The sequence below is a fragment of the Betta splendens genome, chromosome 10 (assembly GCF_900634795.4).
Source record: "Betta splendens chromosome 10, fBetSpl5.4, whole genome shotgun sequence".
NCBI lineage: Eukaryota > Metazoa > Chordata > Actinopteri > Anabantiformes > Osphronemidae > Betta > Betta splendens.
In genome coordinates this window covers 17,092,195-17,109,374 of record NC_040890.2, presented here as the reverse complement: position 1 = coordinate 17,109,374, position 17,180 = coordinate 17,092,195, and the positions used below count along the sequence as shown (strand labels likewise).

Genomic DNA, 17,180 nt, shown 5'->3' with positions numbered 1-17,180 from the left:
CCTCAGCTGAAAGGAGGTTTGTAAAGGTAAGGTACAGGTAAAACTGGCACGGCCTCATCTCCTACAGGCCTCCTGACTCTGTCCTGAAGAAAAGGTATAATAAAAAAAGAAACACAATGAAATGAAGATAGATGAGTATTACTTTCAACAAACAAACTGTACATTTGTCCAATAAGTCCAACTTGCGTCATATCAGGGGCAGCCTGCATTTTAACCAGCGTGCTGCCCTCTAGTGGTGGCGGCGGGACTCTGTTTTGTCTGTTTTGTCCTCAAAATGCCTGATCTCGCCCAAACAAATTGGATTCATAATGTATGGCTTACATTACACGCCGTTTTCATCATCCCAGGCTGTGGGGGAACCCTTGCAGTAAATTTATTCTGTAATATATCCCAGGCGTCTGTGTGACATTGCCAATAAGGTGGAGAATTGGTGATGTGATGTATGAGTGGCCAAGCCCAATGTATTGTTTTAACCAGAAGGGCAGCAGCTGCAGTCCCAGAGTTGCGGCGTGGAAAGTGGAAATGTGACCTATTGGTTTAGAGTGGATAAAAACACATCCCCCCCGCTGACCTTTCCGCCTCATTATCTGCCATGATACCTCATAAATTGAAGAGAATACAGTGCCGGTGAGCAAGCTGCAGGTTCTCTCCCTACATCAGATGCTCTGAGTTTATTTTATGTGCATGCATGTGTCTTTTATGATCAGTAAGATCATAAGCTACTAAGGTAGATGGAAATCAGCAGCATAGAAAAATGTATTATCCAGCCGCAAATACCTATACATGTAGTATAGTAACACATTTTAATGACCATTATAAATAAACAAACGTTATATAATGTAAGGGGGGTCACTGACGCTACCTAATTGAGCAATTAGCGTTAACTAATTTTAATAAATTAGTTGTAATGGTTTTGATAAGCTTTGACGCCCCCTGCTGGTCTTTCACACAGATGACAGTTCATTGAATGCAGGGTTCCCCACAGGTGGCACTGCTAAAATACAGAAGCATATTCTACTGCACATATTAGTACTATACAAAGTGTTAAATGTGAGATGTGCATTCACAACATGAGCATAAACATTATTTTTATTATAAAAGTAAATAAAATGTACCGACACACAGACAGAAAAACCCTCATATGTATCTACTGAGATGATAAACCGAATGAGGAAGCAGAAAATAAATCTCAGCTTCTTAGAGCTTCCTACACAACTAAGTATGAAGCGTTTTGTTACCATGTGGTTTTTTCGATGATGCTGAGCAGATGATTCACAAAACCTACAAACCGCGTTGGACCTCACAGCGGCGCTCCACATACTGTACAAATGACATCAGCGACAACAAATCGAAGCAATCCCTGCCTCTAACGGACTCCAGAGGCTCGGCCCGAGCCCCCAGAACACCCCCTGCTGAGACACAGAACCTGTGGCCGCAGCCTGCTGGATGCTGGATGCTGCAGCTGCAGCCGCTCCCTCCTCCTCGGGGCGGTGGACGAGGGGGGGGGGGGGGGGGGGGGGGGGGCTTCCGTTTCATTAATGACAGTATATGGTGACGCCTCCCAGCAGGGATTACCGCGCCGTGTGCTCCTCTGCCGAGGTAATGAAGGAGAGCAGTTGGCAGGTTGCGTTTCAGCAGAGTCGGCACCGCAGACGACAGATCTGGACGTGACTGTCTTAGCAGAGATTAAAGGCGTCTGATAGGAACAGGCAGAGAAAGAGAATGAGGGGGATCATGGGATCACTAACTAGACCACTGACTGAGCATGATGTGCTTTTGCTTCAAAACTTTGATCATTTATAACCTATTAGGAAAAAAACATTTATGAATTGCTCTTGTTGATATGATCCATGTTTTTGGATCGTATGAGTAGATCAGACTCGCTGCTTTGCTGCGTCATGGTGAAGGTGTGCTAATAGCTGCACGAGGCCCGTTGAACCCACCCGGGGCTCCAAGCAGCGACGTGCCGGCGTGTTGTTTTTCGCTCTGGAGACGTCTTTGATGCAAACTGATCATTACTGTTGCGGTTTTGAACCTAATCCTCCCAGAGATGGCTTTGCAGGCAAACAGTGAGTCAGCGGCCGCCGCCGCTGCTGCTGCTGCTGTTTGGGCCGTAGGTGCCGCTCTGGGTTCTGCCTGTGCGGCGTCTGGGCGCGGCGCGTCCCCCGCTTCCTCCGCGCTGACAGGACTCCTGGTGAAGGGCCCGAGCGGGCGCTAAGGGGCCGTCAGCCGGCGGTGGGTGGGTCATTACTGCGCTGCAGCGTATAGGTCTCAGCAGCCTGTGGAGATCAGGCAGAGAGAGCAGATCTGAGGAAGATCAATACTCCTTAGTGGATTTCCTATATCAACTACGCTCAAATCCTACCATCTGTGACATATAGGTTGAGCGTATAAGTCACTGCTGGGTGGGATCCAATCCAATAAGTCACTCTTTACACCGTCTGTTCTTGGTTTGGGAAACGCTGCAGACTGGAGGAGCCGCCAGGTGTGAACCAGGTGTGGCGTCCATGTTGCTTCTCAGCTGGATCACAGTTTTTTTACAGTGTTGTTTATCGGGACTTTGACGCATCACTTTTCTTTTTGGTGTAATAAAATGAAAATAAAAAAAAGAGAAAATAAATGCATCTATCTAGAAAAATGTGATAGAGATCATTTGTTCGATCACAGTCAAATACTTTGTTTTTCACAACTGGCACATCAAATGGGAAATATAATAAAAACTAAAGCATAAACATGGAAATGAATAAAGCAGTCACTATCTGTCATCACCTAAAACAAAGAGACACACACAGACTGTCCTATTCTTCCATCCATCTATATATTAGTTGCTTTTTTTCAAGCATCTGATCAACAATAGAATAAATCTGTGCGGAACCTTCACCAGAATAAGAAGTGAGAGCTAACATCTGGCTTTAATGAGAGCGGAGCCAGAGAAATATTTCTACTAGGAGTAAACATTTGACACTTCAGCCAACGCGCCAGTGACTTACGGTGACTTAGCGGCAGAGCGTCCGCCTCCCCCTCGATGACAGTCTGTCGATGGAGGCTCAGGGCCCGTCTCGCTGCAACCGCAAGCTGCCGCTGGCAGGAGGCTCACAAACAGCAACAGGCTCTGGAAGCAGCGGACAAAAAGCTTGTTGATCTCGGGCCATGTGCAGTGGAACAAGCGACTTAGAGCAATTATTCACGGGAGAATAGTTTGTTTCCATAAAAACTGGGGAGGAAAAAAACAACAACAACAACAACAAATGCAAACATTTGTTTATTAATCTGCACATTTGGACTTTCCAGCCGTGTCTGGAGACGTCACTCTGGCACCGAGGACACGGGTCGGCGGTTGTTTAACGCACGTGTGTGGGAACATGTTCCCACTGTAATAAGTGAAAAGCAAAGTGCTGTTATTCTGCATAGACGCGTCCGAGTCGCTGAACTCGCTTCATCTTGCCACATATAACAAGTCGGAGCATAAATATTTGGCTGCTGGGGGAGACGCGGCCTGAAGTGGAGCCGTGGCTGCTCGACAGGCGTTTCGTGTGTCGGAGTGTGTGAAGCGTGCGATTCCTGCAAGTGCCGACGCTGAATTAAACACCCCCAGGACTAGAACTGGGCTGCGGTGCTGGAGCCTGTGTGGGACTGGGTCACTGTGCTAGTGTGACCCATAAAGTGGGTCATGAACACTCATTATTGCCCCTCGGCTTTGCAGCCAGTGTGGCATTAGGGGGACGGATGACGCGAAGCTTCTCCCTCCAGAACATGAGCAGTTTTATGCCCAACTTCGCCTTGTTTGTTCAGCTGGAGACTCAGATCCGCGTGGAGTTGGACACAGACGCTTGGAGCGCGAGGCCTCGAGGAAAGTAGGAAAATGCTCCGCTGTCTGATCGTTCAAAGGGTAGAAACGACCCCACTCCAATAACTCACAGGAGCCGATGAGAGGAGGAGGACGAACGCGACAGCTCCGAAAGCACCCCGAGCGTGAAAAAACAAAAAGGCCCAAAACAAACAAGCGCTCAGGTGTAATTTTGCGTGTGACGCTGGAGCCTGGGAAGCGCCTCGGTCCGGCCGCCAGACGCAGACGGGAGGGCGGCGGCGGCGGCGCGGAGGTAAACGTCAATTAAGACGTTACAGTGGATGACAGGCGCAGGAAAACCGGGCTGAGAGCTGCCATCTGGGGCCACTGTGTAAACTGAAGGTGTCTGAACACGAACCCTAACCCTGTCAGGTGAAACGGCGGCTGCAGCCGCGCTCCTGTGTCACCCACACACATCACAGACTCATTTTTAGACAGATAATGCAAAGGTTTCATGCATAATAGGCGGTAATAACGTGGCGCATAAAGGAGGATTACGGCCCGTTCTGTAGCTTGCTGCTCGGCTGTAGTTGGACTTAATGCTGAGTAATGCCTCTTGAATGGCATCTTTATCCCGAGGAGTTTGGGCGTGTCGGCTCGTCTTTAGCAGGAGTCTGTCGACACAAAGGCCGAACCGGCGCTTTGACTCGGCTGCCGGAGCCCGTTGCCTCGTTCTGCTCTTCAGAAAAGGCTGAATGTCGTGGACGCAGCGGGAGCCACGTGGAGGCTGAAGTTCCACCTGGGTCCTTAAAGCCGCGCGTCGCCGCTGATGGACTGTTCCTCTCCTCCGCTGTTTCAGGCTGATGCTGATCTCTGCCTTGTGCTAAATGTGTGGAAAGTGATTTGGGGAGAGACGCGTGTTTGTGTGTTCACTCGTCTTTAATAGAACTTCACAGAGCAGGGAGGAAGTGTGTGCGTCATGAAACTCACCCCGTTATCTACTTTCACACGCTCGGGCCTCAAACACACACACACACACACACAGACACACACACACACACACACACACACACACACACACAGACACAGACACAGACACAGACACAGACACACACACACACACACACACACACACACACACACACACACACACACAGACACAGACACAGACACAGACACACACACACACACAGACACACACACACACACAGACACACACACACACACACACACACACACAGACACACACAGACACACACACAGACACACACACAGACACAGACACACAGACACACAGACACACACACACACACACACACACACACACACACACACACACACACACACACACACACACACACACACACACACACACAAATAAACACAACGAGCAAAAAACAGCAGCTAGGTTGATGGAGGAAACAACGTTTAGCACCAAGCATCACTGCATCTTCTAATCAGAGCACAGATTCAATACTGCACTGAACTCGTTCTCTGATGCATTTTAGTTTTAAAAATGTGCACAACCAGGAGAGGAAGTTACTGCGTGACTTCTCCCGACATACACAGTCATGCATCTTATCAACAGCCTCTTCTCGGGCCTTAGGTGAGGGTGAGAATGTGTGAGGTCGCACATGTGACCTGCAGCTGAAGCCGTCGGGCCACCATTGGTCCAGAGCCAAAGCCTAGGACCAAAGCCTAGCCTAGTTGCATTTTTCAGACTTGAACATTTCTGCTTTCTACTTTTACTCAAAACACACATTTCAAAATAAAGTTCTAGTTTGTTTTCACTGTTGACCTATTACTTTATTAAAATCAAAGCAAATGTGTGGTTTTGTTTGAGTTCTCTCCAAATATGTAATTCGTATAAAAAATAAAGCATCACTTTAAAATGTATGTAAAGCCGGAATCGGTACATTAATGCCAGTAAAAACCCAGACATTGCTCTTTAACGCTCTGGACTTTCAGTAAACATCCCTGTTTGCGGGAAATGCGATGGGCCTAATTAAAAAACAGGCTTCCTGATCTGATCAGATATTACGAAGCATCTCAGGTCTTCAGCCGCCGCTGCATGAATATTGAGAGCGTGTTAATTATTTAGATTGGAGGTGTAACGATACATGTTTGGATATTTGCACTTGCTCGCGTTTTATTTGAATTCCCGGCGGAGCGGAGGTGAACGCTCTGTCGGCTCGGCGTCTTTGCCCACGTTTTATTTTAATCACGCTGGCGGAACAAATCTCGCATCAAGATGTGCTAGTGCGCTTTGGACGGCCGCAAAAAAGCCGAGGCAGGATAAATACGAATGTGCTTTAAAAACGGATATTGGGAATAACGTCTCTGTTGGAACATGATCAAAGTTTCTTAGTGTGTCGCGGACATTATTATGCGCAGTTGTGACTGGGAGGCTTCTAGTTTTTCTACTTTAAAATTGGTTTGGTTTGGCGCATTAATGACTCTGCGCCATCGGAATTTAGAGTATTAATTTCGAAAGAGACGTGAGCGGAATAAGACCAACGCGGCGCAAACAGAAACGTGTGCTGTGTTTCTTTTTCATCTTTGCAATAATGTTTAATTAAGCGCACGTGTCCTTGCAGCAGAAACGCACACAAAGGTAATTCAATGAACTTAAATGAGCGCTTACCTTGTGCGGGCTGCAGGGAAGGAGGAAATGCTGCGGGTCCGCCGTCCTCAGCGCCATTTTATCCAAATGACCGTCGGGGCGTCGTCTCTCCGGGTCATCCGCTCACGCGGATGTGTATTCAGGCCGCAGACTTGCGCATTCGCCGCTGCAGCAGCCGAGGCTTATCCCCCTGTCAGCTGATTATTGCACCGCGGCACCGACTCCATCAAAAGGTGACACTCGTGCAACAAAAGAGGCCGCAGCTTTTAGAGGCAAATCTAATTGCGGAGGGTGAGGAGTTCAGGCTGCTGGATGCGCGGCGCAGCTCAGAAATCCCAAATATTCATGGATGTGTATAGAGACGGAGGCTTCAGTGTTGGCTGTAACTGCTTTTTGTAAAAATAACATTTGGACTAAGTGATTTATTTCTCTTCATTAAAGTCCCCCTCGAGAGCTGACCCACGGCCTTCAACACGACATCAAATCCTAAATCAGCTCCTTCACCGAGTGGCCACATTGTTTCCTCTTTTCAAAACTGTACATCGTTGGTCATTTTAATTATGGCGGACGTTTAATTGGACTAAAAGACCGTGTTTGCTTTACGTGGTCTGAACACAAACAGCTCGCGCGATCGACGTGCACGCAGCGCAGCTCAGGCCGCAGGAGCGGACTCGGCCTGTTTATGCGGCTCTTTCTGCGGGGAGCCGTGCGGCGCTTCCTGCCGCTCTCTCGGCTCCGCCTCGGGGCCACGGGGCCACGGAGCCGGGCTCGTCCCCCGCCTCCGCCGGCGTCGTGGGCCCGCGTAGCTCGGTGCGTGCGTGCGTGCGTGCGTGCGTGTGTTGTTTGCTCAAGCCCGTGAATCGTAGTTTCGCCATGCAGACCGAGGCTCTCGTTTTGTTTTGCTATTGCAAAACTCCGAGTTACAAAAGACAGCTAGAACGGCAGATCCACGCGTGTCAGCCAGGTAGGACCCATAAAGACCACGAAGGCTTAGGGAACAAAACATCAGCGGGGCCACTTTGGAAATATGCACAAAATCTCCTAATAAAAGATAATTATAGCCATTAAAACAATTATTAAAACCAATTTGCGTTTTGGGGGAAACCCTTTAGATTTAATTGAATGGAGTTTAGTGACGTTAACACTGCGCAGTGGTAGGTTTTCTGATAATCCACTTCAGACAATCTCGGAGTTCAAACACGGGCAGAAAAAAAAACAAATCCTAATGGACTGTTGTGTCACTGTTGTGTGGTCCAACTCCTGTTTGTTGATTCCAGTGTTATTTCAAGCACCAGTGACCAGCCGGGCCCTTGGCTGGGCAGGCAGACATGTATTCAGCACTTAATCTGACGGAGCATCTCGCCTCTATGTGTATTGGAGCGGCCCGTTGTTTTCCTCTATAGATTAGACGCACAAGCACCTCACATAATCGAAAGGCTATAGACAGACTGTCATTGCTCCACACTCCACTAACGGGCTACTAACACGAAGATTCAATAAAAGTCCCCCAGCAGATTGTTTTTGAACAATATATTTACTTCCATTAAATAAAACACAATAGTTTTTTGGATGTTGGAAAAAAACAGAATTCCGTACCAAATAGTTTACACAGAGCAAAAACCAAATCATTTGTCGCAGGAACATTTTTGATGATTCTTTTTTTTTTTAATCCAGAATTGCTATTCTAAATCGATATTCACACAGACATTAATAATAAATTTATAATATGTTAGAAACACACAACTGGTGCGTTTTAGTATGTACATTCCCTTTTGTTTGCAAGCAAAACATGATTCCTTTGAGTTTTTTTTTTCCACATGCGTTGATAAATTGAACCTGGGGAGGACTGGAGGGGGGGTTATAGCACATTCGCCTCGACAAACAGGAGATGATCATTCAAATATATATATACAACCTTTTCAGTCAACAATTAACGTCCAAAATCCCGTGAAGAGCTGTTAAATGATCCAGGCCCGTGCCTTTTTTGGACTGCGTCGCAGTGTGAAGCGGACCCGGACTCAGAGGGGAATAGACCTAAAAACTTCCGTTTCAGTCTCACTCCAAGCTGGAGTTGAGCTTGTTTCAGTGGTTCAGTCTTCTTAGTGCCCTTTTTGAAAAATGAGAAAAATAAAAAGTAGTTGTAGTAGTCTCTTGTTCCTGTGGCCGGCTGCTCGCGATGAACCACACACTGCAAAAAGTGACCACCACCACAAGCCATTCGCTCGTTCAAATCACATTTCCCTAAAAATCAATGGAACCGAGTAGGTCGTCGTGGGACAATCGCGCGTGTTTATTCTTAGCATGTGGCAGTAAAACGCAGAATAATCTAAACCACAATCCAGCTACTATCAAGAAAATGCCAGCTGGCTGAAATTAAAAATCCAGAAACACGTGAAAACCGTAAAATGATCTCACCGCCAGACTTCCCCCGTTCCTTTAGAGAAAGGAGCCCGTGAGCGCCACTGGCAGCCGCTAATGGCTCGCTGTGGTGGGTGTTTTTGCAGTGCAGGTCGGCATTAGACGGGCCTGTCCACGGCGTATTGGCATGCGCTCAGATTAGTGGCCGGATTCTGCACGCTCGCGTATCCAAAGCTCGAGTGCTGCTTGGCTTTGAGTCTCAGGCTGGCGAGGCTGGAGTTGCATGTGTCCCTGTACACGTACGGAGGCGTCGGCGGCGCGTAGGGACACGCGGGCGTGGGCACCCCGGAGTTGAGGGACGGGTTGCTGAGGTTGTTCAAGTTATTGAGGCTGTTGAGGCTGGAGCCCGGCACGCCGGTGACCGCGGACGGCACCATGCTGGAAGTCATGGAAGATATGGAGTTGGGCGGCGAGAACATGGTCTGCGAGGACAGCGGGTTGACGTTCATGGAGTTGAAGAAGGGGAAGCTTTTGGTGGACAGGGAGGCCGACGTGAGGCCCTTCGCGGCCCAGTTGTTGTACGTGTAGCTGGGATACATGTCGTCGTAAGGCTGCATGAGTCCGTTGAACTGCGGGCCGAAGCCGTTTTTGCAGAGTTCGGCTTGTTGGTTCCTCTCCCGTTTCCTCCACTTGGCTCGACGGTTCTTGAACCAGACCTTAGGGAAAGAAAGGGGGAGAGCGTTAGAGGCTATATTTAATTCGTCATTTAATTCTGCAGCGGCGTCTTTGCATTTAAATCAAACTTCGTCCAATTAGCCGTAATATTTCATTTTAAGTTTATTTCTTCCAACCTTATAAATCAAATGCGTTTCTAAGACCCACAGTTCTGTGCAGAGCCTGCTTATCTGAGCGCAATCCACACTCGGCTGACGCTGCAGCAGAGGATGTGTATTCCTCTGCAGGCTTCCACAAACGCCCCGGCTTTAATCACACAACTCCAGGGTGACAATCGCAAAATACACACTTTGCACCTCTTTCACACGAACAGGCGAACACGACTGGTATCTGTCACCGAGTGATGTCAAAAGCCTGAACGGTTAACGAGCCGAGTTATGTGCAGTTACAACGTGCAAATAACGGCCATGATTAGATTATGCCCCATTTTATTATTATCTCTGTATGAAGATCCATTTAAAATGTTCAAATTAACGCGTTAAAATGGATCATTTTGCATGAGTTGTCTTCATCTTTAGTCTAATACACAAACAAATACAGACTAGTGGCAATAATTAAATTGGGCTTGAACCAGCAGTTTATTTAAATAAGACTGGTTGTTTGTTTTTTTAGTCAAAAACTGTGTGCCGCGTTATCACAAGGGGCGTTTCTGTCGTGCGTAAAGTTTGGTGCCTGTGCGTAATAACAGGTTTAAAATATGATTAGGTTCATCGGACAATTGGCACAAATTACCCCAAATTACACAGCGAATGTTTTGGGATACACCCCGGGGAAAGCACTCACCCTGACCCGGGCCTCTGTGAGGTTGGTCCACACTGCTATCTCCTCCCTTGTGCTCATGTCCGGATAACGATTCCGCTGGAACGTGGCCTCAAGTTCCTGCAGCTGCTGGCTGGTGAAGTGAGTCCTCTGCCGCCGCTGCCGCTTCTTTTTTGAGGGATCGTCTGAGGAGTCGTCGTTTTTATTTTGAATCTTCTCTTTTTCTGTTGAGAGAAAAACGCCTTACATCAGTGAGGGTCGTCGTATAAAGGCCCGCGTAATGTAATGAATCCTTATGGCAAATAATTGCATTCAGCTACTTGTTTAATTTTCCCTCAAGTTTGTGATTTTTTTTTAATTTTAGTTTTAAGTTCTAAACAAAACGCCTAATTTTCTAAAACGACGCATTTATTTCACCCAAGACATCTTTCACCTAAATGACACTAATACTTTTCATCACAACACCGCGCACTGGAAAGTGTCTAAACTAATTATCTCGGCGCATAATGTCGGCTGTAATCGACTATTTGCATAAAACCCTCTAGCGGGAGCCATCTTTTGTTTGGTACCAAGCTGACATCTGCATCGCCCTATTAAGGCACATCTGCCCCCACGAGCAACGCTTCGGCGCTTACCGACAGACTCCGGGCTGGACGTGTCCGACACCGTGTGCACTTCCAGCCGATGCTTAGAGTCCACAGACCGCTGCAGCGGCTGCAAACTAGAGGCCATCGCCACGGGCGTGTGATGCGTGGAGGCAAGTTTATTCCCTGCTGCGTGGTGGTGCTCTATGTTTAAAGGATCCCTCATATAGTTCATCGGTAAAAGATCGCACAACTGGCTGTCAGAAGCGGATCAAGTCCCTTTTAGTACAGCAAGGTTACGCGCAAAGTCCGGGGCGGAATGTGTTCAGCGCTCCAAAAAAACGCACAGCTGCGCGGCTCCTCTTGCGTTTGAGATGAAACCCGCTTTCTACGTGAACTGAAGAACGCTTCAAAACAGGCCATTGGAATTGGCCATAGCTTCGGCGGTGGACGGCAGCTACCTCGGCAGACTATCAGAGTGACAAGGACAGGTAGCTGATATTAGATCCAGAGGCGTACACACACTACACCTCTCTGTGTTCATTTCAGCTGTTGCCTGCGCACTGCGTGTCCAACTGCGCCTCTCTCCAGTCCACCACGTCACCGCGTTGCGCCCGCCCACGCGCGCCCTGACAGGCACAGCCGTGTGGATGTGACGGCTCGTCCAACCAACCGGAGCTTTCAAAGACGAGACGTGTCTGCCAATTATGCCGAGGCCGGCGCTTGTGTGTTTTTTTCCTCCTTCTCCAAATAAAAGCATGTAAAGAGCGATGGGATGCACGGCGAACCCGCGGCGCTCCGAGGCGCGGACGCGCAGCAGCCCAAGACCAAATAAAAATGAAAATAGCAAGTTTGGCCTCATTTTATGAGACGGGTCCAGTGGCCCAGTAAAACGATGCAGTTCTATTGATACCCAGGCTGAGCCGTGTGCTCGCAGGCCCTGTCACTGCAGTTTACTCAGTGACTCGGTGTGGATAAAGCGAGTCACTGAGAGGATTGTATTGAAAGTACAAAGGCACAAATGCGCACTGAATATCAAGCGCAGCAAAAGCGCCGCGGCCCAACGGTCCTGTGAAAACACGCGCTGCAGAAGGAGAATAGGACCAGTTCAGCGTGTGCCAGCCTGTTCCAAAGCCGCCTGCGCGCACACGTCAGCTGGGAGCGACTACCTGACGTGGAGCGCGCTCCACGCGCAGGTAACGCAGCTCGCGCGTGCACGGCGCAGGGGAACGCAGCATTTTAGGCGTGAGGATTTCAGGGCACGTGGGAATAAACGACCACAGGCACGTTTGGGTCCAGACCTGGGGAGAGACCTTTCTAATGCGGCGGAGAAATGAGGCCGGGCGAAGTCTGGTCACATTAGAACCTGACGGCGAAACACCCCGACGAGCAGAGCTGAAGTTTGATTGTCCATCAAATCAACAGAGCCTAATGCGCACAGATATTTCTCTCTCTGAGCCTCATGTCGCGCGCTCGGCGGTCGCTTCTGTAGAATTTCTGAGGACTTCACCTGCTATTCTCTCAAATATTGTGACGCAGGGAAACTGGCAATGAAAAAGCGCCTCTTCTCTTTCTACGGTGAGAGACTGCGAATAGAGAATTATTATCTGGGAAACGTGTATGGAAAGTTGGACGCCCTCGGTTGTTTGGTCCTTTTCCGCGTTCAGCAGAACAACTTCGCCCTCATCATCACCATCATCATCATCAAATAACGTACTTCCCCTCTCCACGTGGCCCGCCGGACGCCCATTCAGCCAACACATTTGGACTCGGCGCAGTTAAGAAGTTACTGGGCTAATCCCGTGAAAGCCCCTGATATATAAATACCAGCAGACCATGGGCCGCACACGCACACACGCACGCACGGGGAAGATACTTTATCAAAACTGGGGAGCCAATCCCCTCTCATACAGAGCAATGAAACCTTGTTTGGACGCTCCGCGGTAATCCACTTAAAACGATGCACGTTTGCAGGTTACAGACATAAAAAGTGCAATAATATTCATTTATATGATTAAACAGCAGCTTTATTCAAATTGTGTTAGTCTTTTTGATGCCAGGGACCAAACAGAGTGTTGCTCCTTTTTCTCCCAGCCGCATTGTAAGACTAAACTTGAAGTGGATTATCGGTTTCCTCTTCATTTCTACCTTGTGAATGCTTTATCTCTCTTCTGCGGATTACTACACGCAATAGGCCTCCGCCATAGAGGGCCATTAATTAGCAATTCAGTCAATACAGGGGGAGACGACAAGGCTTTTTACATAGGATTAAGGAGACATCAGATTCCTCCATTAGTATATTCCTCCTCACGAATGCGCTTTCATTATACGTCCACGTTTTCCCCGGAGTCAATCCAACAAGCGCTGCATGTATTACAGCTAAACAGTTGGTGCGGCTGGATTTGAATGCGCCACTCGGACTCGGTCTGCTTTTATTTTACTTTTATTATCCATATTAAATAATCGATCCCAATTTGAGGCCGTGAAGCTACAAGGAACTGGCGTCACAGCCCGGAGAGTTATCGGTGATTCATTTAAGACCTAACGAGACCTCATGTTTTTTCCCGGCGCTGCGGAAAATAATTCATTTACTGTCCTATGGGATAATTTCATCAGTTCAAATAGTCTATTCTATTAGTTAAAATGAATTTAAAATGGCACTATATAATAGACACTTCTCTAAAATATGTTTAGTTATTAGATCTTAACCGCACCAAGCGTCAGCAAATTTAAAGGGCCAAAAATAATTTTTACACGTGCACATTTTTCACCACATCCACGAAGAGCTCTGTGCGGATCCACCACTGTGCGTGTCAGAGTCCCCGTGTGGCACTGACGCTGCAGGGCCGCGTCCGTCCACCAGGTGTCTCTCTAAGACAGCGAACAACGCGGACCCAGCGGCTGCGAGGCCGAAATCTGTGAGCCCCGAATAATTTAACTGGAAATACAAGGTTTCCTGATGATGACTCGAGCAGTGCTGCTTGAAATTAAGAGAGCGAAATCGAGCCTTTTTGTGATAATACATTACAAACGATTGGTGTGTTTTTAATTTGTGCAGAGATATTTCGAATCATTTTAAATTAAAGGTACAAAATAATTCTCGTTTTCTAAAACGTCACAAAATACAGTACAATAAAACCAAGCACCAGTATTGTGTATTAAAGCCTTTCAAACAACATTTAATGTTAATGATTTTCTTGCAAAACTCATAACTAACATATATATATATATATATATTTTTTTTTTGCTTGTTTTGGGGTGTCCTAAACATTAGGGCAGCTTCACAATTTTTCAGTTTGTGCAGCAATAACATTATTAAATATAAATTCTAAATATTTTTAATATAAATAAACATTATCCTTAGAATAAAACACGCATCTGTAATGAAAATGTCAATGTATCTGTGTTTTAAAACAAATCTATTTTTGTGAAAATAGGTTTAGTGTGTGTCGTTTTAAACACGTCCTTGTTTTTTCCCTGTACGTTTCATATTAATCACATTGATCACGTACTCACCGATTTGCGCGCAGGTGGTGGCCAGTTTGCGACAGTGGGAGTCCATTATAGCAAGTGGAGAAAACTGTAAAAGCAGAAATAGAAACATCATCAGCCTTAAACGTGACCAAACAACATACAAGTGTGTTTCATTACAATTCTGCAGAAGATCTGACTGTGGTGAGTTCAAGAGATTAGAAATTCTTAGATTATGAATAAAATCTTGGTCGTCTTGGGAAAATATTTAGTTAATATTGAAATTTTAATTTCAGTCGGGCAATGATGATATTATAAGTGAATAAAACATCCGCCATCAGCAGCCGTGCAGAACACACTAGCTTCAACATGGTGTATTTCAATTTTAATGAGCCTCGTTTGTTCCATTTGTGCGTTTCACTTGTGTCACGGAACAACTGAGCTGTGAGGGAAGATTCATCTGCATTCCAAGAAAATCTCATTTGATTGAAACGAAATAAATGATTTGCTGTAGATAACGATCGACAATTACCAAACTTTTCAAGTCAAATCAGCGTCCAAACCTGTAATTTACCGTTCGACATGCGCTGTTTTACTCTCCTCCAGTGTCAGATATATTTATTGTACAGTCTGATATAGGCTGCTCCATAAAGCCGTCGTGTTTTGCATGAGCCGGATCTTGTGTTTTGGTGCAGGCTGCAGCAGTTGGAAGTGCAGTGATTCCGTAGTAAAATCACGGGATTAGAGTCTGATTGAGATGTCTGTCGGTGGGATATTACAAAATTCATTATCGCAGCCCTCATACTACCTCGATATGAAGTTACACAGATGGGGTTTTATTAGCCCAGGCTCACACTGTTTGCTTATGATAATTCAAGTCGGGGGGAATTTGCATGCAGTCACGCTGTTAACCATTTTCCTCAGTTCTTCTCTTCACCTGATCTACATCACATGTGAGGCTTTTTTCAGATTTCATTCAAAAGATGCAGATATTGGAGGTTAAGTTTTACACGGTGTGTACCTGCACACGCGCGCTCCCCACGGCATGGATGAAATAGCGGGGTCAGGCCCCAGGGTGGAAGGTTATGGCGCGCGGCTCCATGTTATCTAATCAGCGAGATTTAATGAGGGCTGCATCTAATATTTCAGCGTGCCTGTCGCTCCGCGGCCTCTGAGATCCCACCGACCTTATTTATATTTACTGTACTTTTATTTTCGTGTACAAAAATATGACCACCATACAGCTATAAATTATCTATTATTTTCTAATATATTTAATTTACTTCAGACATAATTAAACGAAATTCTACACAATATTAAATTAAATTAAAATATTATAAAGGCTAGCTTTGCTAAAAATTAGTTTTGAGTTTACATTATGTAATTATTGCCAATAATTAATTTTCCCCATTAAGTAATTAAATAGAAATCGTTTTTTAATCAAACCCCCAGTTTTAGTTGAGCACGGTTTTTTAAATACAATTGTCCCAATATTACTTGCGTTAATCTCAGTCATCCATTCATTCGCACTCCTCTCTCTCTCTGTATTGTCAGCACCAACAGTTGACACGAACGGGTGACTCGCATGGCACCGGGCCCAGTGCAGACAGAAAGCTGGCATTGCCTCGCGCTGGCTTCACTTGTGAAATTAACACAGTAGAGCATGAGACTGCAGCCTTTACCGGGAGATGAATCGACTAACCTCCACCATATGGTCCAGTATTAATTAAAGACGTGAGACCGTGAACGTCGCCTGCTTCACCCTCATATCGCACAAAGATGCAAAGGAGGCTGAAAAGCATCTCAGCCCACGTTCTTCTCACGGTGTTACTGTAACTCGTCGTAATTTAGGTCACTTAAACTTTCTTGGTTGGATTTTAATTTTATCCTACGTTTTGTTGGAAGCTGCGTTTTCCCTCACGCACGAAGCACCAGTCTGACATTCTTAAATGATCCTAAATCCGCATTTCTGTTGATAAGTTCACCGCTTTTTATACTTTCCTTCCCGTTCCCACCAACCTGAGGCTGACGTGCAGTCTGTTTACCACCGTTATTTTAGCTTCACTACACTCCATCAACGCTAACGATACATCATTATCATCCGCCGACCTGTGAGGCGAACTCTGCCCTCACATCACTTCACGCTCCTTCGCGTCACAGCCGCGGTGTGGAAATTCACACCCGAAGCGCACAGAACAGGCGAAATCCCGAAGCGGAACCAATTCCTTCACTTGTATTAACTCACATCTCAGTTTTTCAATAAAGTACCTTTACTCCCGGCTCCGCACTTACCAGTCAGCTGGAGACACCGGTGGGGTTGGATTTTTTTCCCAGACGTCAGCGTTTTGCTCTAGAGCGAGGAGATAAAAATCCACCGTACACCCGCAGCCAGACGCCAGTAGTTATGTTTACAGCGACAATTCAGGCAACTTTAACGGGTCCCGTTACGCTTAGGTTCGGTCCGGGTGTGTGAGCGCCGCGTGAACGAGGCTCCCCCGCAATGATATCCAAAAAGGACGCAGCGTTACCTTTAGGTTTGTTTCATTTATGCGCATAAATAACCATCTGTTTACAGCGTGCGGAGAAGCGGCGAAGGAGGTGCTTTCATCTGAGTCTCCCCTTGGTTCGTCCTCTTCTGTCTCCCTCAACTTTTTCCCCCTTGAAAGACGCTCCGAGAGTGGCGCATTTTTTCCTCCTTCTTTTGAGCTCGGAGAGGGACCCCGCGCGCGCGTGTGCTTTTAAAGGGGGTGTGTTTGTGCGTGCATGCGCCTGTGTACTCCAGCCGAGGGTAAACTTAGAGCCTCTCAACCCCCCAACAACAATCGGGGGGGGGGGGGGGTAAAAAAAATCAGAGCGGTATCTC

At 46.9% G+C, this 17,180-nt stretch overlaps 1 protein-coding gene across 4 annotated transcripts in view; it reads right to left on the bottom strand.

Annotated features, from left to right (window-relative positions):
* Positions 1-7,925: 7,925 nt before the first annotated feature.
* Positions 7,926-17,180, bottom strand: part of pitx2 (paired-like homeodomain 2) — a 40,969-nt gene continuing 31,714 nt past the window's right edge. For 2 of the 4 annotated variants that reach the window (XM_055512509.1, XM_029165763.3), the window contains exons 2-4: positions 14,363-14,426; positions 10,287-10,486; positions 7,926-9,484 (exon numbers count right to left, since the gene is read on the bottom strand). In XM_055512509.1, coding sequence (XP_055368484.1) covers positions 8,927-9,484; positions 10,287-10,486; positions 14,363-14,408 — 804 coding nt within the window. In that variant the 5' untranslated portion in view covers positions 14,409-14,426 and the 3' untranslated portion in view covers positions 7,926-8,926. Of the gene's footprint in view, positions 9,485-10,286; positions 10,487-10,897; positions 11,800-14,362; positions 14,427-16,609; positions 17,040-17,180 lie in introns of those variants that run through there. The other 2 variants (XM_029165764.3, XM_029165762.3) reach the window with 2 other exon arrangements.